We start from the raw sequence: 25,165 nt of genomic DNA, 5'->3' as shown, positions 1-25,165 counted from the left end.
TACAAGCACTGGGTACTGCCAGAGGTGCGGGAAGGTGTGAGAATTCACCAGAGCCAGAGTGGAGAGCAGAACAGGCAGAGTGACGAAGTACACTGCTGAGGGGAGCAGCGGGCGGCAGGAGAGGTCTGCGTGCAATGTGGGACCCTCGCTGGGGGCCAGGGATCGAACCGGCTCTGCAGAGGCTGCTGGCAGCTTCCCGACCCAGCACTCAACCGCTGCGCCGCCGGGGAGGCCCAAGATTTTTTTCTTTTTTTGAAGATTTATTTTATTTATACAAGAGCTGGGTACAGGCCAGATGCACTGGAGGATGAGAGGATTCACCAGAGACAGAGCGGGGAACAGAACAGGCAGACTGACGAAATACACTGCTGAGGGGAGCAGCAGGAGAGGTCTGCTTACCATGTGGGTTGCTCCGAGGCCGGCGGGGACTGAACCAGCGCTGCAGAGGCTGCAGACAGCTTCAAAGCACTGCGCTCAACTGCCTGCGCCCCCAGGGAGGCCCCCCAAAAGATTTTATTTTTTATTCTCCTGCTTGTTATGGTAGGGACCAAATAGAAAACAAAAACATTAGGAAGGGAGAATTGCTTAAACTAGATAATAATCAATAAAATTATAAATTGACCTATATATGAGAAATTTAGTCTGCTTGAGAAATGGAAATGTGATATCAGCAAGATTTATTTTACAAGTGTAACTCCTGGGGTTCATACTGAACTGATTATTCCAGGCAATTGCTTTATGTGTAAGTAAAACTAAAAATTTATGACAAAGTGAGACACAATTGTTGTAGGAATACCTGAAGAATGTATAAAAGGAGAAAAGAAAATTAAATGATCATCTCATCATCTAACTTAACCACTGTTGATATTTTAAGATGTATCTACCCAGTTTTTTCTAATCCAGTCTTTTAAAAATTCCTGTCATTTTTCAATAATGTAATAATGAGCTAGATAGAATTAGCAAGGTTCTGGTTGGTTTTTATTTTTTAAACAACATCAGTATATGTCTTAAGTTATGTTTATTGGGCATTTGTATTTTTTGGTGAATATCCTACTTATATATCCTTTGTTAATTTTCCTAATGGGGTAGTTATTGAAAGACAGATCTTTTATCTATTACTAACCTTTTTTTGTATATTGTATTTGTGTATTTTTGTAAATATTTGTATCTTTCCCAATTTATCCCTTGCCCTTTAACTCTATTCTTCTGGGTGTTTTTTTTTTTTTTAATTTTATTTATATTTTACCTCACTCTTCCTTTTTGTACAATGCATGCATTCTCTTTTCAGGTGTACTCCCTTCACCAGTTCACCCATGCACTATCACCATAGTCCCCTTGTGTAAGAACACATTCTTTTCTGCTGTTTAACACCTGAATTCCCACCTTCGTTTAAATAATACAATTTCTCTTAGTATTTTTCTCCACTTACCTTTCTTTCTATCCAATCTCTATTCCAGGTTATATTCATATTATTTTGTTCTGAATAATGATCATCCTTTATTAAATAAAAAAGTTTGCATTCACCACTGCAACTTTAGGGAAATACATTTTTTTTTTTTTTAATGAGTATTATGCCAACTTTTAAAACATCAGTGCCGGAGACCAAGAAAAATGATCAATTTTCTGTCCTCATCTTCTGTATCAGCCAGTAATATTTTATTCACTTAATCACTCTCAAAATAATTTGTTTTCAATTTCCTTGTAAGATAGCACATGCTCTGGGTTTTTCCTTTTTCCTTACTAGCCACTTCGTGTGTGTTTGTGTGTGTGCATGCATATGGTGTATGTGTATGTGTGTTTGTTCCCAGTTCCTCCTCCACTCTCTAACCTTTATGGGAAAGTGCCTCAGGCCTTAAACTTCTAACCAGTTTTTCCACTTTGTCCAGTTTCATCTTTTTAGATACCCTGTCTAACTTAAAGACTCCTAAATTAGGTTTCCTATCCTGACCTTGCCCTTGAGCTCCAGTCATATCCAAGTGCCTACAGTATACATCTTTATGTAATTTAAAACACGACAGGATTAAATCACTTTGGGAGTAAGGATAGATTAGAGAATTGCCGGGGTGGGAGTGGGATGGGTGGAATGGCCTCTGAGTAGCTTTGCAATCATGGAATCTGCCAAGAAAGCTAGAAGAGGCACCAATGAGGATGGCCAAGATTAGATTAGGTGAGGAGTGTGAAAACTTCCCATTAAGAATAAACAGCAAGGTGTATATAAAGGAAATAGAGTACTACATGGAAGTTGGTGGAATGTGAGATTAGAAACCAAGAAAAAGGTCAAGTGCCAGATTATGGTAGTGTTTGGGTGCTGTAGGGTCACTGGAAGGTTTCAAGTAAGCCCGCTGCTCCCCTCAGCAGTGTATTTCAGTCTGCCTGTTCTGTTCCCCACTCTGTCTCTGGTGAATCCTCTTACCCCCAGCATCTCTGGCCTGTACCCCAGTTCTTGTATGCATAAATAAATAAATCTTTTAAAAAATAAAAATAAAAAGGAAAAAAGACTCGATGATTTTGGACTTGGATCCAGTAGGAATGAAGATTCGGATCACTCTATCAAGCAAAGAATTCCAACCAATTGTGACTGAGGAGAAGAAATATCCATAGAATGAGTAGTGGGAAAAGCCATGGCTAACAAAGCCTCATGGAAGGCATAGATACCAATTATAGAAACAAGGACTGCAGTAGGTCTATGTATTTTCTCTTTGCTTGTTAAATGTGTGCTACCCATTTTCTTCTCTCTATATTTTATGTACAAATTATTGAAGATAAACTTTAGAACAGTGTGGCTGAATTTGGGGAGTAATAAAAATAAAGAATGATAGGCACAGTGACTGTTAAGTCTGTGCATGCATCTTTCAACTTGGAAGGAGTGAGGATTTTTCACTTCACTTTTATGAAGGGTTGCCATATCTTGCTAGGTGGAAACAAAAAAATCATATGGAAGTTTAAATGCATGTAGAAGGATGCTTACGCAAGTTGAGTAGTCAAAGGCATGGGCTGTGCCACCTCTGGATTATCTCTCCTTTGGCAAGTGGTACATTTGAGCTTTGTTAGAGGGGACACTAGGACACTGGAGGAAGAGGGGTAGTCTTTCTGGCTCTGATGTGTTCCTAGTGGCAGTTCCTGGAGTATATGGCACCCAGCAGGAAGATTCCCCTGGCATCCTCTAAGGTTTGGCCTCCTACCACCATCCATGTGGGCAGTTACTCAGTGAGTTTTGGGGTGTGTATGATACCTTCCCCATGGACACTTTCGCAGTGAGGTCGGCCAGCACAGCACCTCTCCAGATTGCAGTAGCAAGCAGTGGTAAGCCACACTCTCCAATAAAGTCAGATATCAGTCTGGGGAGGAGGGCAGTGTGGAAACTTATCAAGATTTGCTTGTTCCTTGCATGCTCTGCCTCAGCCATTGGGATAGTGTGTTTGCTCTCTATTGCTGTTATTCCTGTGTTCTTAACCATTTTCCTTTACTCCTTTACCCCTTAGAAGCCAATTTCCTGTTCTATTAAACTTTCCTTGTTAAAGGTACTATTTTCATTCTCTTGACTGGACCTTGGCTGAAAGAATTATGATAATGGCATTGTATTTATGGTATTTTTTTTTTTAAATAGAGGCATGTTTTATTTATTTATTTGTTTGTTTTGTTTTATACATACACTGGGTACAGTCAGAAGCCGGGAGGGTGAGAGAATTCACCCGAGCCAGAGCGGGGAGCAGAGCAGGCAGAAGGACCGAAGTACACTGCTGAGGGGAGCAGCGGGCGGCAGGAGAGGTCTGCGCGCCACGTGGGACCCTCCTCCGGTGGCCGGGGAGCAGCCGGGGATCGAACCGGTGCTGCAGAGGCTGCGGGCAGCTTCACAACCCAGCGCTCATCCGCTGCGCCACCGGGGAGGCCCGTATTTATGGTATTTTTTAAAAGAGGACTAATCTTTTAGAGATGCATACTGAAATATGTTTGTTGACATGATGTCTGAGATTGCTTTCATTAATAGATCAGTAGGTGAGGAAATAACATGGTTGTTCATGTGCTAATATTTGTCGATTCTGGGAGACTAGAACATAGAAGTTAATTATACTGTTTTGTCTTATTTTGTCTACCTCTCAAATTCTCCATAATAAAAAGTTTTTTGTTTTTTTTTTAAGATTTATTTATTTATTTATACAAGCACTGGGTACAGTCAGAAGCACGGGAGGGTGAGAGAATTCACCAGGGCCAGAGCGGGGAACAGAGCAGACAGACTGATGAAATACACTGCTGAGGGGAGCTGAGGGGAGCTGAGGGGAGCAGCGGGCAGCAGGAGAGATCTGCGCGCCATGTGGGACCCTTGCTGCCGGGGATAGAACCTGCACTGCAGAGGCTGCGGGCAGCTTTGCAGCCCAGAGCTCAATCACTGCGCCACCAGGGGAGGCCCTAAAAAAAGTTTTAAAGAACACAGCAGTTTGTGCAGGAGCACAACTTCCCATGGGAACCATCATGCCAACAAATTAGGAGGCAGTTGTGTTGGGAAAAATCTGGCTGCTGCCCCACTCCCATGGCCAACTCCTCCTGAGAAAAAAGTCACTAGAGACTTCTTGACGCTCTCAAGGTCAGATTTAATATCAGCTTATTAAAGCTCTCTTTGCCTCAGTTTCCTCATGGATAAAAGGATAGTAATAGTATTGACCTGATTAGAACTGTTGCGAACACTACAAGACTATATTTTCATAATCTGAAATCTATCGTGTTATAAGAAGTACCATTATTTTATATACCAGGAAGGAAAGAAAGCTATCAATTAAACTGTGGCACAATGTCTTAGCAATAATTTTGCATGATAAATGGATTGGTCACACCAGCCTCTTGTCACTTTGACTTTTTTCCACTATTTTGAGTGATTTGGCCATTTCTCTTGCCTTCAGTTACATTGCTTGGCATGTGTAATAGACCTATGGATTGTATTTTAATAATAAGTAGGTGGCCTCACCTACTTATAGGTATATTCCTTTCTTAGGACCCATAAGATACTGATTATTACTTAGAAGAAAATATGGGCTTATGGTCATATCTTCATAAGAATGGTTTGAGTAACGTCAGATTTATACTTACTCTTCTGTTGCCATGCCTTTTTGTGTTCATGATAAATTTCTATTTCAAATAGAACAAAGGTACACTCCTTCTGAAGATATTACCCTTTAAAAAGTAATTATAGTCAACATGAGTAGTACCAGGTATACACAACACAGCTGAAAAACATGTATGACCAAGTTCACGCATGCAAATGAAAATGTGACACCATTACCACCTTACTTACTGTAATTGAAACATGCCATTAAGGGCCACCCTGGTGGCTCAAGGAGTTAAGTCTCAGTACTCTGAAGCTATCAGCAGCCACTGTAGCATGAGTTTGATCCCCAGCCAGGGAGCTGACCCACATGGCACAGCGGACCTCTCCTATCTCGCTGCTGCTCCCCTCAGCAGTGTATCTCAGGAGATCTGCCTGTTCTGCTCCCTACTCTGTCTCTGGTGAATCCTCTCACCCCTGCACCTCTGGCCTATACTCCAGTTCTTGTAAGCATAAATAAATAAACAAATCTTCTTTAAAAACCCAAAAAGCAAACATCGTGACTTTTTAAAATAAATCAATTTAATAATATTGCTAGATGATACGAGAGGCAGGCACTTTTCTCCCACCCCACCACCACCCCACAGATGTGTCCAAGCAAGGACAGGAATTGAGGGCACAGTGGTTGGCAGGGGAGTGGTTGACAGATAGCCTTTTCTTCTCTCCTCCGTGACAACTCACCCTACATAGTCTTTGGTGGGATGAAATATGGAAGAGAAGTTGCTTTTCCATCCTGACTCTGGTAAGTCACCCTGTGGCTAAAGGACTAGACAAGGGGAACTTCAGATTCACTATCATCTTGTCAAGGTAAAAGAAAAAATTTAGCAGCAGTAAAATGAAAAGAGGAAGAGAGAGAATAGATCAGACTCTGTCTGATTTAAAAGTATGTTTTAGAGAAGCCAGATCCAGATGAAACACTGTGAGAACAGGTGGATCAGGGCCTCTGGGGGTCAGGAAAGGACAGGCACGCACCAAGTGCCACCTATGCTTTGTCCTGAAAGAGTCACATTAGAGATTTGCATAGTAGTCTGTGGGGCAAACCATATCTTGAGTTCTTTTTTTCAGAGCAGAGAAAGTAGCTGCTGTGGCTTGGTCACCCCTAAATGCCTGGCATTAACATTTGCTGAGCCTCTGAAGTGGAGGACTTCCAGTGTTCAGACAGATGGTGGGCAGTGCCCACAGAGGGCCATGCCCCAGATGTATGGTGCTATTACAGCTGCTGGGGAAGTGAGAAGATCTCCGTCTTTGTGCTGATGACCTTGGGGACATCCTTACAGCAGGTCTCTGTGGAGAGCTTGGGCTGGCAGTCCCATCAGGGGTTAGGGTCACTCACAGTCATGGGGCCTGCTCTAGGCTGTTCTGCTCTTTCTCCTCCGTCTGTAACCAGCTCCAGTCTAGAGACTGAAAGTCAACAGGCATGTTAAAAATACAGCACCCCATGTTTGCTTCAGCAGCACATATACTAAAAAAAAATACAGCAGCCCCAATACACCTAAGGTTGTTTCTTCTCTAGGAGACAACCATACAACTTAGAAGTCAACTTGAATCCTTGCTTTAATAACAGTCTTTTTTTTAAAAAAAAGATTTATTTATTTATGCATAGGCATACAAGAGCGGGGGTACAGGCCAGAAATGCGGGGGATGCGAGGATTCACCAGAGACAGAGTGGGGAACAGAACAGGCAGACTGACTGAAATACACTGCTGAGGGGAGCAGCGGGTGAGTCAGGAGAGGTCTGCCTCGCCATGTGGGTTGCTCCCTGGCCGACCGGGGATTGAACTCATGCTGCAGAGGCTGTGGATTGCTTCATAATGTGGTGCTTAATCCCATGTGCCACCAGGGAGGCCCCACTTTAATAACAGTCTTATTACTGTAGGGTACCCTTGAGCACCAGCTACAAATTCAGAATTGGATGGGATCTCATCTTTGGACTGGTTTAGAGTCATGGAGCTTCTGTGACTCTGGAAACTACAAAGGCAATTTTAGTATTCCTTGTGGTTCACAGCACTTATTCTCACTGTGGGTAAGCAGTACTGACAGCTAATCTCAGCTAGTGATTCCAGGTGAAATCACCAGATGAGACTTCCTTTTTCCCTCTGGCAAAGTACAGATAAGCAGTGAAAGGATCAAAATATACTATACCAGGAAGAGGAAAGGCAGCATGAAAGATCTAGAAAGCTCCAAATTGGAGAAGGATACCTGAATAAATAAGAGGTGATAACAATTGGCCTGGGCATCCTTTGATACTTCCAAAAACTGAGAGGTTCGGTGGGGCTAGCAATCGATTGCATTGGGAGAAATATGTCATTTAAAGACTTAAGGGAATGACTTAGGATCGGGTCCTTTCAGTAACTTAAGTTTTGTCTTAATGTAACTGCATTTTGACTTGTTTTTCTTGAGGTCAGCATCCCTATAATTAGCACTACCTATTGCTCAGCTCTAAGTCCCTAATAGGCAGGGTTGTGACAAGCGCTGGCTTTATCCTCAGAGTCAGAACAGAACCCCCTGGCCTGTATACACAATTGGAGAAGGACAGAAAGACCTGCTGAGAATATTACCTTCCTCATAAAGATTAAGTATTGAAAGGATGAATGAGATAATGCACATAAAGTACATTAAACATTCAATAATTGTTTATATCATTATTATTATAATGGAGAATAATAAATATGTACTAAGAAATCACAAATATATACTGAGATGGAGGAAACGCTGGGTTGCTTTTCTAGTTTCTTTTCTCTTTTGCTGTAGAAAAAAAGGACATGAAACAGCTAGAATTCACACAGGCCATTACCTTTAAACTCTGGTCCTGTTCTTTCATGGTGTCTTGAATTGCATTTTCGAGCTGGGCACAGAGAGTATGTGCTTCGGCCACCAGTTCTTCACTAAAGAAAATGATTGAATTGTTAGAAAGTGATCATTTTTTTTCAGAGATAATACTGTTTGACACATGCTAAAGACCATTGGAAAATACTTTAAAAATTAGATTGCAATAATTTTGATGCTCAAATGTCCTAGCACATTCATTCATGTCTGCAAACACTTTTCAGCAGCCCAAATTGCAATCATAGTCATTAGCATTGTAACAGGGTGGTCCCCAGGAAAGGGGGAGGTTCCCTGCCCCACCCAAGGGAGGGTGGAGCTGAGCAGGAAGAAGAGAAGCAGCAGAAGAGACTGAGGAAGGAAGCAGGATGGAGCCAGAAGGAGACCTGGAGGAGGCACATGGAGCCTAGAGACACTTGAAGAAACTGCGCTTGCCTTTTGGTTGTGGACTGGGTGACACAGATGTGGGTGAGACCCATGGGGAGGTGACAATGGCAGCTTTTATCTTGATGTTGATTTTGCTCTTTTCCTTCCGGGCTTGTGTGGTTGTTTCTGACCCTTTTCTGTGGGTCCCCACTGGAAGATGCTTTAGACTTGTGGCAGGCTTTGGGGCCTTGCTCTGCGCCATTCCCATATGGATGGACTTTTACCCACGAGGGGACGGGTAACTTTGGGTGCTTCATTTAGAAACTAGACTCTTTGCCTTTCCTGTATTGTTTCCTAATTAAAGTTCCTTCCCATTAAAGTCTCCTATGTTTTGTGTTGATGCGGCGGATGGCAGAACCCATTTAGAATAGGCAGGTTTGCGGGGTTTGGGCTGCCCCTCTCCCTGTCCTATAACAGCATCACTGTTACAACATGAAAAGGTCCCTGTTTAATAAAAGGGTCAGAAATAAAAAGAGCTCTTTCTGACATAATTAGATAGCTGAATTTAATTCTCTCCAAACTGCCAAAATCCAGATACCTCCCAAATCACCTATTTTCCAATTTTCGAAATGAAAACAAATATATAGACTAAGCAATTTCACCAAGTTCCCACAGTTCCTTGAGACCAGAAGAAAACTTAAATTCTGTAAATTTATTTCATTTAATTTTCTCTCTCTTTGATAAGAAAGCACAGGTGAGAAAGAGGAGAGAAAAGGGAGAATATAATAAATCGCTGATCCTTTTCTCACATCACCTCTACAACGTGGAGAGACAAAGGGTAACCTGTGCTCCTGGGTGACTTCTCTAGAGCTTTGAGGATCTTACTGGAGAAAACATGCCAAGTAGAGGGTGGTGCCCTGGAGCTCTTCTCACTGCAAAATGTGACTCCAATGCAATGTATGAGCCACAGAACCTTGTTTCCATCCTCAAGGGGCTCACAGTAGGCTGGGGAAATAACTAATAATCTAAGGTTATGTCTGATTAAGTACCAAAATTGTATACTATGAACTCCCAAAGGACAGGAATAAGATCCCGAAAAACAGCATTATTCAGAGAAATTTACATGCCATAAATGTTCACTCGTTTCAAGGATGTATTTAATATTTTAGTTAGTATATTTATAGAGCTGTGCAACCTTCACAGTAATCTAGTGGAATATTTTCACCACCCCCCAAAGTCCTGTACCCATTATCAGTCACTGTGCATTCCCTCTCCTACCTACCCACAGCTATCATTAATCTAGTTTCGATGTCTATGATTTGCCTACAGGATCTGATATTAACCATCTTCAGGGCTTAGGACCTGGCACCTAGGAGGTGCTGGATAAATGCACATGGAACTAAACTGGAAACAAAAGGTGGTCCAAGAAGAGAGTGATGATGGCTATATATGAGTGTGGTCAGGACTTTGGAGGAAGTGAAAGCAGATGTGTCCCTGTAGCTGCTTCAGGGAAGGACAACTCTGAGCTGAGGTTCTCACACTTGTGAGTGCACCAGCATCAGCCAAGGCTTATAATCACGAACTGCTGTACCCACACACAAGGTTCTGCTTGCTGCATGATCTGTTTCTAACAAGTACCTGGATGCAATAGTTGCTGCTGGTGCGTGAAAGACTTTAAACCATCTGGGCTGGAGGAAAGAAATTATACAGCACAATGTGCCAGCCTGGAGATACTCTGAGAGGCCGCCAATGCCTTAAAAGGCTCAGGGTGATCCTCTAGGAGTAGGAAGCCATGATGAGTTACTGATCAAAGAATAGTTTCATCAAATGGAATTCTGGGAAGACTAACTTGAACAAAGAGGGCTTGGGGCACCAGACTGAAAGCAGGGGGGCAAGAAGCCTGGTCAGAAAGGGCAGAAGTGTTCTGCTTCCCACCTGTGAATGTGGTCCAATCGACAGAAGGGAGAGGAAGCGATGGACAGGGGATATGAGGCAAAGGGAGGAAAAGGGAACTTGGGAGCCCAAAGTGGTTGTGGGGGGAAGAAGGGGCAAGGGGATGAAGTGTGAGGAAGGGGGAATTCCCTCCCTGCAGGATTTGAAGAACAGATAATGACCAGTGGGCTGTGCAACGGCTTGGACTGCCTAGCACTTTCAGTATTCTCATTAAGCAATTAGTACCCAACCCTTGGACAAGATCTCTAGTTAGCAAGTTCCAAGGTTAACTGTGAGGCACAATACCATGGTGCCTAGCGTATGTAGGTAACACAAAGAAAAACATGTACAAAATTGTGAGACAGATGAAATGGTCTGTTTATTCAATAAACATGACCTGGCATGCCCCCGGCACTGTTCAGGATGACATACCTTTTCTTGACTGACTCAGGTAAGCTGTCAGGGGCCGTGGAAGGTTGGGACATCGGCTGACTAGAGTTACTAAGGCGAGAAGTGTTCATGCTGTCCGGGCTTCCACTGACAGGACCACGAACCTTGCTCTAAGGGACAACATCAATAAAGAAAGTCAACAAAATGACAGAGCACAGATGTGACTCAAATGTTGCAGTCACACCATGGTAGTTTCTCAGGAACAATTTGCCCAAAGATACTAGCTCTCCTTAGAGAATATTGGTCAACATCTCTATCTGGGACAACATCTGAGAGTTTGCTTTTCGGTGTAGAAAATATTTCTGGATCTACAGGTGTAAAGGGAGATTTGAGCACCTATAATAGTAGGCTTTGTTTCATTAGTTTGTTTCATGAACTCTTAGAAGGAACTGAAAAGGAGATGTTTATACTCTTCCAAATGGAAGACTGAGTCACACGCAAAGGTTCTAAGTAACTTTCTGTGAATTGTACCATATGTGAGACAACTGAGAAGTCAAGCAAAAGTTCTGACTCCTGGGCTGCTGCAGCCATACATCCCCAAAGCCAAGATGTTCAGCCAAAGGCTCCAACTACTTGTACCTCCTCATGTGGAGCCCACTGCTGGGACCTACTGACTGCTCTTAGCCCCTCAAACTCACTTCAGTCTCCCAACAGTGGGACCCATCCTGGCTCCACAGCCTGCCTCCCTGGTGAACATCAAGGTCCAATCAGCCATTCCCACACACAGTGTGCCCCGTTTTTGTCCTTCTGCCAGGTCTTCCCTGCTGATCATGACCTGTGTACACCCAGCCATCCACCTCTTCCTCACTTCTGCCTGTGCCTGAGAACATGGCAGTAGCTTTCTTGTGTTATCTGGCTCCCCCAATCCTTCCACCAGCCTGTCCTGTAGCCACAGGCACTGCCCAGCTCCAGCCCCACCAAATGGCCCTCACACTCGGTAGTGAGGTCTGCCAAAGTTGCATATTCATTCTCCAGCTACCATCAGAGTGATTTCTCTAAAACTCAAATGGGGTCATGCAATCCCCATACTAAAGTCCTTCACCACACTAAAGTCCTTCAACATGAAAGTGAAAAATCCCGCTGTTTCCGCTATGCCTTTAAAACAGGCTGTGGCCTGTATAAGCCAGCCATTGCCCACCTTCATTCCCAGTTATGCCCTTTTCCCAACACCTCCTTGCCGGCCCATATCACCCGAACATACTGAACATACCACATTCTTTCACACTTCCCTGCCTTTGATACAGCTTTGTCCTAGAAAGTCCTCAGCTCCACCTAGTCACCTACTTAACCCTTAGTCATCCAAAATTGAAACCACATGTCCTGTGAACATTTTCTGTACAGCCCTCACCTTTTAGACTGAGGCTAGTGACCCTCCTCTGCCTCATGCTACAGCTCGTCCTTACCATGGGGCATGGGGTACAGTTCAGTGGCACTATCCATCCTAAATGGCTGTTGTTTACTTCCTGTCTAAGCCCCTCACCAGATTCTGAGCTCTTTGGATCAGGTGCCATGCTTTTTGACCCCCCTGTGTCTCTAGTTTTCATCACACTGCTGGGTATACAGGCAGCACTCAATAGGTGTTGAATGAACGAAATGCCCAGTCAGACTATCACCTGTGAATGCCTTAACTTCCTGCTCTTTCTCAAATCCTTTGGCCTTGTCATTTCTCCTGCTTTCTTTCCCTTCTTCCTTAGAGGAAGAAATGTCATTCACCGTTTTCTAAGGCAAATCCTCCCACTCATGCTCATGATGTTGACCTTTCCCCTTGTTCTCAGGACTCGAGATGGAAAGTCTCTGTCCTTTGATATTGTGACTCCCCTGAGACATGGTCTTCTTCTGCTTGGTCTGCAACTATGCTTCAGCCTCCATGACTTAGAAACTAACTCCACCCTCATACCCTGCCTGCATCTTATACAACTGTCTTCCCATTCTCCTCATACTCTTAAAGGTTAAATTGCTTTCTTTTCACCCTCTGATTTTTCTGCAGCCTTCACAGCAAGGGTCATTCCACCATCAGCTCAGGCTTCCATGGCATGGTTTTTACCTGGCTCTTCTTTTTCTGTCCTTGGCTCTTTTTTTGGTGTGTGTGTTATATTTTCTCCCTGGGCAACACCCAGTGGAATCACAGAAAGTATAAGACAGTGGGCACAGAAAGTATGAACTGTAATACTAAGCAGCAGATACAGATGAGGGTGAACCTCTCCTGACTGATATGCTTATAACGGGTTGAATACAAGATCCCAAAAGGTTAGTCCAGGTCCTAACTACAGGAACTTGGAATGTGAGTCTCTTAGGAAAAAGATCTCTGCAGATATAGTTAAGGACCCCCAAGAGGAGACTATTCTAGACCAGTGGAATGAGAGCTATATCCAGTGACAAGTGTTCTTATAAGAGACACCCGGAAGACAGCCTCAGAGGTCATGTGAACACAGGCAGGGATTGTACCTGGGGCCACCATAAACAGGAAGAGGAAAGAATAATTCTCCCCTGGAGTCTTAGACGGAGCCCTATAAATACCTCCAAACTGAGAGATAATAAATTACTTTGTGGTAATTTATTAAGTAGCCACAGGAAACACAAAACAATGGGTCCAGGCCCTTCTCACTTCCCTCCTCACTCTTAAGTCATGAAGAAGGAAAAGAGAAAACCAGGCAGCAGCAGCTGAGTGGTTTGTAAGAGGCTCTGCACTCTGCTGTGTAGGGCGGTGCACAGAGTGGAAAAGTCCAGAGAGGCAGGCGCCTAGGGTTGTGGGCCTGGTCAGGGGGCTCACTCACACAAGCGATTTTCAGGAGATTCCAGAGCTCCTTCTGCCGCTTCTCCTGAAGCCGAACAACAGTCTTCTCATCCTCATTCATTAAACTCACCACCTCTTCCACCTTGGGCAACAATTCTAGAGCTTTCTGCTTGCAAACCACAGTTTTACTGTGAAGAATAAATACAACCAATTCCAATGGATAAAGTGGAAGAACATAATCCCTGGCAATCGTGAACCCAATAGGTAGCTGCGGAGAACAGAGCTTCCTGGGGTAATGAGATCAGCACAGGTTGAAGAAATGGGCTCACAGGCAGCCTTGGGGCTTTTCCACACTCCACCCTCCATTCTCAAGGAAGAATGTTGGGGTTTATACCTGAGCTGTGTATAAATTAATCGTACTTTCTTCTCAAAGCCTTGAATTGCCTGAAGTAGCAATCGGACCATTTCCTGACTGTCACCTTCATTTCGTTGGTCTAGAAAGAGGAAAGAAATGACGTGATTCTTCCAGGTGACTGGTAGAGAGGACCAATGCCTCCAACCTGAGACAACACGGAAAACCCCCACTTACCTCTGGGTCTTTCCCTTAGTTTTCTGTAAAGCTCCCTTGCTTGCTCTTCTCTGAAATACACAAAGAAGAAGCTCTGTCTACATCTGAACTCAAATAAGCACATCTGAGCCACTGTGAGCTAATTCCTGCTAGCAGAATCACTGATTTCTAGAAGCAAGACTGGCAATGTATCTTGACAGGAGAAAATTATTATTCTTGGTGATATTATAGGTGCTGCCTATAATGAGGCAACAAGCACCCTCACTCTCAGAACTCTAAGGTTTAATGAGTGAGAATCTTAAGGACAGGAATCCCCATTCTTCCCTGGAATTCCCTGTCAGTGTGGCTTCCATATAGTGGTTCAAGGTACTCCCAGTGAACCTGAGCCCAAAGAACATGGCTGCCCCCTGAAAACTCAAGTGCAGGGCAGATGCAAACACAGTGAGAATAGACATCTTCAAAGATGACTTTCACTTGAACACCAGGGGGGAATAAAGGCTTAAGTAGAGAAACTATAGAATACACATAATCAAATTTCTTCTGTTTGGACCTCCAGCCCTAAAAATGCCAATAAAAGCACCAGAGGACACTGCTTAGCCCAAATGAGACCACTCTTGAGAGGCTGATGCAGTTGGCCTGCTCTCTCCACCCCACCCAGTGCTGGGGGTTGCTGGAGTAGGGCCTGGGTTCAATTTCCTTCTGTAGGCTTGCTGGGCCTAGGGGCCTCATCCCTTCCTGGGACCAAGGCCAAGCATCTGATACAGACTCAATTTCCAGATCCAAATCTCTAAAACAGGCCCTTTCTCTGCTCTACTTTCTCCAGGGTTTATGAAGTACACCTCAAATGTGTCCTCTGAACTGACCTCACAAATTTGTGAGGTTAGAGTTGTTTGTTTGTTTGTTTTTTTAAAGATTTATTTATACAAGCACCGGGTACAGTCAGAAGCATGGGAGGGTGAGAGAATTCACCAGAGCCAGAGCGGGGAGCAGAACAGGCAGACTGACGAAATACACTGCTGAGGGGAGCAGCGGGTGCAGCAGGAGAGGTCTGTCGCGCCATGTGGGACCCTCGCTCGTGGCCGGGAATTGAACTGGTGCTGCAGAGGCTGCGGGCAGCTTCACAACCCAGCGCTCAATTGTTGCGCTACCAGGGGAGGCCCAGGTTAGAGTTTTTATTGCCAGTTCCCAGACAAGCTATGGCTCATAGCAATGGTGATCTGCCTTTGCTCATCTTTGAAATGCCAAGATGATTCACCAGTGTGGGGGTGGGGAGCACGCTCTACAGGAGAATAGTCTCACAGAGCTTCTGTAAGAACCACACGTGGACTCTTAGATGGTCCCAACACTCATATGCAAACTCTGCTTGGAGCACCTGTGTGTTCTAGGGGCAGTGTGAGAACCCCACCCAGTTGGTACTCACAGGTCATCCAGCGTCCCCCCCTGCTTCCGCCCCATTGGGCTCCTCTGCAAGTCCACAATGTCTGTCTGTAGGGCCATCATCCGTTCCACCAGATGTTTTACTTCGTTCTCCTAATGAAAGAGCTGTGCTAATGTCAACTGACATAATAAGAGCTTTCTGAGATGCAAGATTTGGGGGGAACCCTCTAAACTCATGGCAGACTCTCAAATGACTGGAGAGAAGGATACAGACTTTGGAGACAGAATGACCTGGGTTTGGGTCTCAAGTGTACACGTTCCAGCTGTGTGACCCTTGGGCAAGTTACCTGACCTTTAAGTTACAGTTTTCCTTCACCCTAACACAGGCTTCTACATGGGCCACTGTAGGGGCCACAGGCTACAGAAGATCAAGTATGTAAAACATCTGGCACACAGATGCCCAAGTCACAGGCCTTTCTTTTCTCCACTTTATCCATTCCAATGACATCTTATGTTTGACTGCCAGGATGGAGGTGGAACACTCTCACCTGTATTTACGTTAAATAGGAATTGTTTATATCACCAGTAACATCCACCTTTAAGAATGCATATCAGTATTAATTTATACAAGGAAACAGAGATGCAGGGGTCAAGGTCCTTGCCCAAACTCACTGGGGAAAATACGGAAAAGTCCAGAAAAAAGCCCCAGAGTTCAAGGTTTCCAATTTTTGTGTGAGATTCATCATACTTCCCTTGCCTTGTCTTGCCTTCATCGTTAACATTTTTCAATGACATCTTGCTTTACACTGTCCTAAGATTTTCTGCTTAGGCCTTTACTTTCTTATGGGCTTAGCATTCCAACAAGATTAGCCAAAAAACTTTGAGAAGAGGCATGTTGATCATTTGTCCCAGGCCCCTTCTAACAGGAAGGCTCCCCCAGTCCTCTACTGGGACACTGGACATCTCACTCCTTATTCAAATCTTTGCCAGCTCTATTGTGAGCTCCTAGAACTGTTACAGCAGGCTCCTTACTGGTGATTCTCCAAGTCTCTTTCCAGCAAGTTCTAATTTCGTCAAAGAACAGGAGGAGGAAAACTTGATTTCTGATATACAAGAGCTCGATGTGTTCGAGGAGGAAGTGGGAAGTGGTAGTAAAAAGCCTCATCCCTCTTGGTAAAGAAAGAAACCTAAAATGGGTGTCCTACCCGCCCACAGAGCTCCACAGCCTGTTCCATTTCCCTCCAGGCCAGCAGCAGTTTATCTGATGCTGGAAAAAAAAAACAATTTAGGAGGGGAAAAAAAGAAACACAAATGAAAACACCACAAAAACAAAACAAATAAACTCAATTAAAAGAGGACAAAAGAAACCTCAAGGAAACAAAAAATGGAATGGAATGGTCTCTCTGAACTCACTGCAAAGAGTACACTCACTGATCCCAAACTCAGTTTGCTCACTGTACTTCTCCAGGTCAATCTGGATGCTAGTTTTAAAGAAATCCAACTTGGCCTTGAGCTGCTGAGACATGGAAGCCATGGAATTCTTCATCTTGGAGAGGCAGCTGTTATTCCGGAGGAGATTCATCCTGCAGAGACCACAAGAAACACAACCTTGGGGCATCTTTGGGATCGAAATAGCATTCCCTGTACAATAATAAAACGTCCTCAAACACCCAGGCAGGTCCCTGCTATAATTATTATTGAGAGTATTCATTATAAACATAAAGGCAATTTCCTAGCCCTCAGCAATGTATGAGGTTTTGCACCAAAATTGGAATTAGGCAAAGACCTACACAATAACCTAAAACAGTCATATCCTAGTCAGCCCCAACGTGACAAGCAGGGCAACCCTGCTAATTCAAACTGCAGTGCACTTCTCCAAGTTCCACACATCTGTCCTAGGATTGGCTGGCCCCACCCTTGGTCTACACTCTTGCTCCACGTGCTAACCTCACTCACCTCATCAAGACTAACAGGGCCTCCCTGCTCAGCCAACCATGTCCCGCCAGCCAAACCAGTGTCTCCCTGTTGTCCCTCCTAATTGTTGCTTCTGGGCCCCTGCCACCACCTCCTCCCTGTAGCAAAAGCCACTAAGCAATTTAAACTCAGTCCCAAAATGCCTGGCACAATACATGGCAGCTCGCTGTCCCTGCTGCAGCCGGTTGCAGTCCTCCTTCAGGGTCTGGATGCTGTGCCACACCTGGCCCCACACTCTCCTCAGCTGGAAGAAAGGGAGGTTCTTCTTGGGCTCTTGAACTATAACAAGAGACACATGTAGTAATTGTCAGAGAATAACTTCCTATGATTAACCACATCCAGCCTTCCCACACACTGGCACTTTTATGTTTTTAAAAGTTATGTAACTAAGATGCTAATAACATAACTCTTGGGTGTTATGCCTGGCTATGGCCTCATACATTTTTATACCTTATAATAGCACAAGCAGGTACTAGTCAATAAATAGCTGTTGATTTGAAAAAACACTCTGTGAACCCTATTGATACACTCACATGTATACAAGCGCCCATATTTTCAACAGGAACTCATGTTCTCAATATAGAGGTGATATGAAGTTTTCTGATGATACAGCTTCACAGCAGTATTGGAAAACAATTAAATAAGCAATAGCTTGGAGATCTCTAAGACTTTGGGTCCTTGATATGTTTATTCTAAGAGTTGTGTGTGTACATGTGTGTGAATGAAGAGTAGCAAACACCTTAAAATGTCCACCTGGGGCCTCCCCGGTGGCGCAGCGGTTGAGCGCTGGGTTGTGAAGCTGCCCGCAGCCTCTGCAGTGCTGGTTCGATCCCCGGCTGCTCCCCGGCCACCAGAGGAGGGTCCCACATGGCGCGCAGACCTCTCCTGCCACCCGCTGCTCCCCTCAGCAGTGTGTACATCGGTCCTTCTGCCTGCTCTGCTCCCTGCTCTGGCTCTGGTGAATTCTCTCACCCTCCCGTGCTTCTGACTGTACCCAGCGCTTGTATAAATAAATAAATCTTTAAAAAAAAAACTAATTTAAAAAAAAAATTAAAAAAAAAATGTTCACCTGACATTCCTACAGAACAGTACTACACAGCCATTCAACACAGGCAGTTCTCTCTTTTTTTTTTTTTTAAGTGATACCTAAACCATTAGGGTTTTATGTTAATCTCCATTCTTTTTTTTTTTAAGATTTATTTATTTAATTTATACAATAGCTGGGGTACAGGCCAGAGGCACAGGAAAGTGGGAGGATTCACCAGAGACAGAGCGGGGAACAGAACAGGCAGACTGACAAAATACACTGCTGAGGGGAGCAGCGGGTGAGACAGGAGGGGACTGCCATGCCATTGGGGTTTCTTCCTGGCCAGCCAGGAATCGAAACTCGTGCTGCAGAGGCTGCGGACAGCTTCCCAGCACTGCGCTCAACCCACTGCACCACAGGGGAGGCCCCCACAAGCATTTCTATTTGTACCAACACGGGGGGATTTTCCAAATAAATTAAGTGAAAAAGACAGGTACAGAATAGTATATATAGTATGCTACCATATGTTTGAGGGGGAAATGATGACTATATAAATACATGCATATATTAGAAATATATCTTATAAATGCATAGAACTCCTCTGCAAAGATGACCCATGAATTTGAGAGCACCAGTTTTCCTGGGAGAGGCTAGGTAACTGGAGAGAGAGTGACTTACTTTCCACTGTATATTCTTTTGTGCTTTTTGATTTTTTTGGAATCACATGCAAGTATTAATTAAAAATAAATAAATAATAAAGAGAATTAAATAAAATCACTAAGTGATTCAAGATCAGTGGCTGGTAGGCAGTATGTCTTCTGTTTAAAGTTCTGTGTATGAGGCTGAAATGAACTGAAGTCTCTATACTCTTTTTTGTCAGGCTACTCTTTACGTGTCCCAAGTAAAATAGGTGCCCCCGGGACAGGGTAAGCTGATCTCCGTGTGGTCTCTCCACAGTTCACATCTCTACCTCGTGTCTCATCCTAAACATTATAAGTGATTATTTAAAAACAAAACAAAAACAAATGATATTCTTACGGATACAGCTGACGCTCTCAGGTTGGGGTCGTGGGGAGATTTGAGTCTCGTACGTGATTTTACTGTTGTCAAAGAGAAAAACGAGATCCATATCTAACGTGCGGCCCTCATTTAACTGCAATGACACAAGCACAAAGGAGATCTCATGGCTCCAATTCCTCCTTTTCAAGTCATAATGAAAAGGCAGCGGAGGTTTCTCACTGCTCACTGCTGGCAACGTCTTCGGCCTGCAAATATCTAGCGGTCACGAAGCCTCTTTTCGTGTATTCCCTTCCCTATTCCTTTTACACTCACTATCCCAATAGACACTTTATTTACAACTTACTACGCTCCTTTTTTCTTTGTCTTTACTGTGCAATTTAGACATTCATTGTCTCCTTGCCTAGCCATTTGGTTGCTTCTCAATTTTATCTGCTCTTTTTGAGCAGGGACTGTGTGTGCATTGCTGCAGTGGTCAGCATAGTTCTGTGCACAATAGGTGCATCATACTTAGTTTTGGTTGAGTTGGAAGAAGAAAACATCACTTTGGCAACAAAGAAAACATCACTTTGACAACAAGAAAGGTACTTTAAAAGGTCTAGAAGCAAAAGTCTGCTGTGGAGTGACTTGTGTTTCTGTTAAACCACACTTAGAACCCGGTATTCCAACTTAAAAAACAGGTAGGTCTCTGCACAGGGTGATTAATAGATTGCTTGACAAGGTAGAGCTGAAATCTGAAAGCATGCTTAGTGGCCTTGCAGCAAAGTCAGGGGAAAGTGGCATTTTGTGGGGAGCCAGAGTTACCTTGCCGTCAGAGATGCACTGTGTGGCTGGCTTGTCAGGGATCAGAGCCAGCCCAGCTTCCTGCAGTAACTCCTGGTCCTCCTCAGGGATCCCTGTGTCCTGCTGTATTCTGGCCTTTAAGCTCTGCAGACTCTCGTCCTCAGTCACTGGGTAGGTATGAATGGTGCCGGTGACCATATTCAAGATATGAACCAGCTGCAATACAACCCAAATATTATTGGAAAAAAATCCATCTTTTGAGAGATAACAACCTGTTTGTCTAGGCCCTCTGCTGCTTCCAACACTTCCCTGTCACACAAAGCAAGGGCTGAGCTTGAGGAAGGAGCCTCAATACCATGGCTCATATACTCCAGTCTTTCATATTCTTGTTTGTCCAAAGCTACCTTAACCAGCCACACCAGGGAGCACAGAGGTCCTACCCACTTCCTCATGTACAGAGATGCTACACAGGCATCTGAATTCCTCTCCAGATCTGGAGTCCTCTCCGATAGCATTTCTTGTCCCATGGGAACCTGACCTGTTGCCTCAGGCCTGACATAGCTCCTGGCTCACCTTTAAATTTAAGATGTCATCCAGGGCCTTGAAGCAGCCATTGGGCCCATACCCGGGGTCAGTGCCCCTCTGTCGGGGGTGCCACATCAGCATCAGCTGCAGCCACTTCTCCAGTCGTTCTGCAAGGATGCTAAGAAAAGCACAGGGTAGCACACACCTCCACTGCCATCCGTGTCAGGTGCATGTTGGAAAGTGCACTTTAACAGGGACAGAGAATGCCAATTTGAGAGGAAAAGGATTTCCAACCCAACAGCTTCTTATTCATGTGCTTATCAACTCTCCTGATCTACCAAAATACCCCTTCAAGTCAGGGATTTCATAACAGATGAGTCAGTAGACTGAGATCCAGCAAGCTGATCTGTGAAGCTTTTTTCTGGTTATTGTAAGTAGTTCTTTTTTTCTAATTGAAGTAACACTGCATGAGGACTTTATGAGTTACAATGTATATCAGTTACAAATCAATGTCCATATATACTACCTCAAGCTCACCACTCAAAGTCCAAATCTGCCTTTCACAGAACTGATCCCTTTCCCCTGGATTTACCCACCTCCTTTCCCCCTTCTCTTCTGGTAACCATTAATTGGTGTTAGAGTTTAAAAGTTTATTTTTGTTTTATTTAATTCATCTGTTTATTTGCTTTCTCTATATAGCACATGGGTAAAATCATGGTTTTTGTCTTTCTCTTGACTTATTTCACTTTTTCATTAAGCATAATACCCTCTAAGTTAATTCATGTTGTTGCAAGTGGCAGGATTTCATTTTTTTTTTAACAGTTGAATAGCATTCCATGTGAAGGTTTTAAAATGCACTTTATGGGCATGCCTGACCTCCAGGAGATCCCCCCACACAATCTCGACCCCATGTTGCTGGATTTAGTTAGTCACCCTCTTAAAAGCACTTGGTGGCCTCATGTGACAGAGTTCAGGTTTTCTGAGGTGATAGCTAGCCACCTCTCTGTGCAAGCCCTTTCCTGAAGCTGACACAGCTACTCACTGTCTCCTAAAACATGCCTTGTTCACCTCCATCTTTCCCCTTTCAACTTCCTTCCTATTTGTCTATCCATGTCTTGCACATCTTTCCAGAAAGTAGCGGCTCATGCACAGTCATTCCACATCACTCTAGTGCACACAATCCCTCTCTTCCTGTCCTTTAAAAGCTCATGGTAGGGCCTCGCCTGGTGGCGCAGACCTCTCCTGCCACCCACTGCTCCCCTCAGCAGTGTACTTCGGTCCTTCTGCCTGCTCTGCTCCCAGCTCTGGCTCTGGTGAATTCTCTCACCCTCCCGTGCTTCTGACTGTACCCAGTGCTTGTATAAATAAATAAATAAATCTTTTAAAAAAAAAAAAAAGCTCATGGTAATTATCCATGCTTCTCAATTGTGTGACTGCCTTATATCTTTCTTTTGTACTATTACTCTGGTATTATTTAATTGTTCAGACTCTGGCTTGTAGACTAGGTTATAATATTGTTCAAAGATTAATTGGTTGACTATGACTCAGTATTAGGCCACATAAAGTGTGCAAAGAGAAAAAGTGTAATTCCCTACCCTGAAATAGCTCTCAGCTGACTAGGAGATAAACCTTATGAAAGACCAAATGTAATTACAAGGTAGAAGTTACTAAGGATAATAAGAGGTAGAGATAAATTGCTATGTGAATTTAGAAGAGATGATTTTTGGATGGGGGGAGGGATGGGAATCTATTCTAAGATTAAGATTTATATGTCTAGTTCTAAGTCACAGGATGATATTGGATAAGCTATTTAAAAGCTATCAAATAGGGCCTCCCTGGTGGCGCAAGGGTTAAGATGCAACCTATGAAGTAATCTGCAGCCATTGCAGCATGAGTTCGATTCCCGGACAGCCAGGGAGCAACCCACATGGTGCAGCAGACCTCTCCTGACTCGCCCGCTGTTCCCCTCAGCAGTGTATTTCGGTCAATCTGCCTGTTCTGTTCCCCACTCTGTCTCTGGTGAATCCTCTCACCCCCACCCCCCAACACCTCTGGCCTTTACCCCACCTCATATGCATAAATAAACAAATCTTTAAAAAAATAAATAAAAGCTATCAAATATTACTTCAGATGTACTCTACAGAAGGGGAAGAAAAATATGTAGAAGAGAAAGACCACTGTACCTTACCTATTAAGATTATTAGGGTAGGGCAGAGAGCTGGAAAACTTCACTGTGCCGCTCAAGTCTTCACTAACAACAATGTCCATCTCACTCTTCTGCCGGACTTTGGAATGCCTGCAAACGTGTCGTCTTGTTAATTACAACCCATAAGTTGCTTAGTGGTCAAGAGCCATTTCACATTTGTAGTACATCACTTTACAACTGTACAAGGTGCCCCCAGCTCATGATTTAAACTTTTAGAAAAATGGCCAATGCATTTGCATCTCGTGAGGTCAGCTCTTTCAAGAGCTCAGTTCTGGCTGGTGCCACCTGAGTGGGCAGTAGTTACACATCTTGTGCTCAGCCTCTGTGACTGAACTGCTGGCTCCTCATCTCATCCTTGGCTTATCTGACTTTTCTCTATTTTCTCATTTTATCTATGACAAATTCATGCTTTCATAGGGAATAAAACGATAAGTTCCAAACTAAGATTACTGCATACGTATTATATTCACATGACATAAACACAACATGTGCACTTGCTCTAAATGTATGTGGCTAAATATTTCCCATATAAATGAATCTTTACATTCTCCAGTTTGGAACACATATTGATGCAGCTGAAAGCATATTTGAAGGAAAAACATTTTTTAAATCAACTGCTTTTGAATCTTCTTGATAAGATGATATCACTTGATAATGTGATAAGGAGAATCACTTAAATTTGAACAACACTTCATAGATAACTACAGACATTGACAGTGAACATGAACTTCTTTGCCATAATAACCCCATGTTTTTAGTTCCCCAGTCAGTGGTTAGGAAATGAAAATCAGGTCATTTGCTTAAGGTCACACAAGTAGAGTCACAGAACTGGGGACTGAATTCCAAAGTCTGGTGTTCTATTTACACTATATGAATGTTCAAATTTCCTTTCCAAAAGACATCTAGGAAATTTGAATTAAAAATGCTTTATCTTCCAGGCAGTTCTCACTGGTAAGGGCCCAACTGGAGCATACAGGTAATCAGAAGGAACTGGCATGTGGCAGAGGCTGGTGGTCTACAGTTCTGACTGAAACTGTGATTTTGGGGAGTCAGTTCTGCTAAGACTTGTCATTACATATAGGTGGAATGATGCTCTTATGGAAAACTTGGTCTGTCAAAATAAAAGGCTATAGTAAATCAATGCTTACTGCTTAGGTCTTAAAATGTATTTCAAATTGCATTCATTCTGAAATTACTACCTTCCTGCCATCTGAGATGAGCGTAGACATTTAAAAAGCTATTTATTGTATCAAAAAGCATATTAGGCAGGCCCTTCTCACAGACTAGTTCATTAAACAACTCCCTCACTGATTTCAGAAAAATCCACTTAGAAGTGGGTGCCTGGCCTTCCAGCACCAATGAGGGCAGTTCTATGAAGCAGATTCTGCAGACAGTGATAGACATTGTGAAGATGCTGAGACATTGGGGATATGTTTTTCAAAGATCACTTGTTCCTTCACTTCTAATGAACTTTAACTCAAGTTGTTGTAAATAATTGAAAGGCTCAATGTTTGAAGAAATGTGGTAATTCCTTGGTGAAAGACACTACAGATACATAGATCTTTAAAGTCGTTTTTATCATGGTTACATTACTAGGTGTAGTATAAATCAGTGAGTGATTTCCTTAATCAGCCAGAACCTAAGCAGTGGAGTATTGCCTGTTTTAAAGGAAGCCCCCTGAGGGGGGCATTCTTTGCCATTTCACCAGACTCCTCCAGAGAAGGTCCTGGGCTCCTCTCCTGTTTTTATTTCCAATGCCTGGCATATAAATGGTGACTGAACTGGAAAGCCATCACATGAAACTACTTTTCTGGAATTGACTTCAAAGGCTGCATCTTATTCTTACATATAAATATTTTCATGATGCAAATACCTATCCTTTGAAAGAGTTAATGATTTACTATTTCCATTAAGGCATTTAAAAAACAGAGTCAGTGAAGGGGCCAGAGTCAGTGAAGGGGCACCTCTGGGTGCTCCTGGTGGTAATGCAGTTTATAAAACATTTTTGTTGATCAATTCACTAATAAACATCAAAAACCTTGATGATGTGGGCCTCCCCAGTGGCGCAGCGGTTGAGTGCTGGGTTGCGAAGCTGCCCGCAGCCTCTGCAGCACCAGTTCGATCCCCGGCTGCTCCCCGGCCACCGGAGGAGGGTCCCACATGGCGCGCAGACCTCTCCTGCCGCCCGCTGCTCCCCTCAGCAGTGTACTTCGGTCCTTCTGCCTGCTCTGCTCCCCACTTTGGCTCTGATGAATTCTCTCACCCTCCCCTCCCACGCTTCTGAC

General features: G+C 43.7%; 1 protein-coding gene across 4 annotated transcripts in view; it reads right to left on the bottom strand.

The window, feature by feature from the left end:
* Positions 1 to 5,560: 5,560 nt before the first annotated feature.
* Positions 5,561 to 25,165, bottom strand: part of IKBKB (inhibitor of nuclear factor kappa B kinase subunit beta) — a 53,231-nt gene continuing 33,626 nt past the window's right edge. The window contains exons 9-22 of one of the 4 annotated variants that reach the window (XM_054700919.1): positions 22,863 to 22,970; positions 20,723 to 20,852; positions 20,171 to 20,365; positions 19,388 to 19,502; positions 17,478 to 17,601; positions 16,762 to 16,931; positions 16,554 to 16,615; positions 15,392 to 15,501; positions 13,993 to 14,042; positions 13,798 to 13,897; positions 13,444 to 13,591; positions 10,652 to 10,779; positions 7,893 to 7,983; positions 5,561 to 6,499 (exon numbers count right to left, since the gene is read on the bottom strand). In XM_054700919.1, the coding sequence (XP_054556894.1) occupies positions 6,434 to 6,499; positions 7,893 to 7,983; positions 10,652 to 10,779; positions 13,444 to 13,591; positions 13,798 to 13,897; positions 13,993 to 14,042; positions 15,392 to 15,501; positions 16,554 to 16,615; positions 16,762 to 16,931; positions 17,478 to 17,601; positions 19,388 to 19,502; positions 20,171 to 20,365; positions 20,723 to 20,852; positions 22,863 to 22,970 (1,597 nt within the window). In that variant the 3' untranslated portion in view covers positions 5,561 to 6,433. Of the gene's footprint in view, positions 6,500 to 7,892; positions 7,984 to 10,651; positions 10,780 to 13,443; positions 13,592 to 13,797; positions 13,898 to 13,992; positions 14,043 to 15,391; positions 15,502 to 16,553; positions 16,616 to 16,761; positions 16,932 to 17,477; positions 17,602 to 19,387; positions 19,503 to 20,170; positions 20,366 to 20,722; positions 20,853 to 22,862; positions 22,971 to 25,165 lie in introns of those variants that run through there. The other 3 variants (XM_037526156.2, XM_054700920.1, XM_054700921.1) reach the window with 3 other exon arrangements.

This window comes from Talpa occidentalis, unplaced genomic scaffold, assembly GCF_014898055.3.
Source record: "Talpa occidentalis isolate TD23 unplaced genomic scaffold, MPIMG_talOcc4v2.1 talOcc4.4, whole genome shotgun sequence".
NCBI lineage: Eukaryota > Metazoa > Chordata > Mammalia > Eulipotyphla > Talpidae > Talpa > Talpa occidentalis.
The sequence above is the reverse complement of the archived record's forward strand: the minus strand, read 5'-3'. Positions and strand labels throughout refer to the sequence as shown.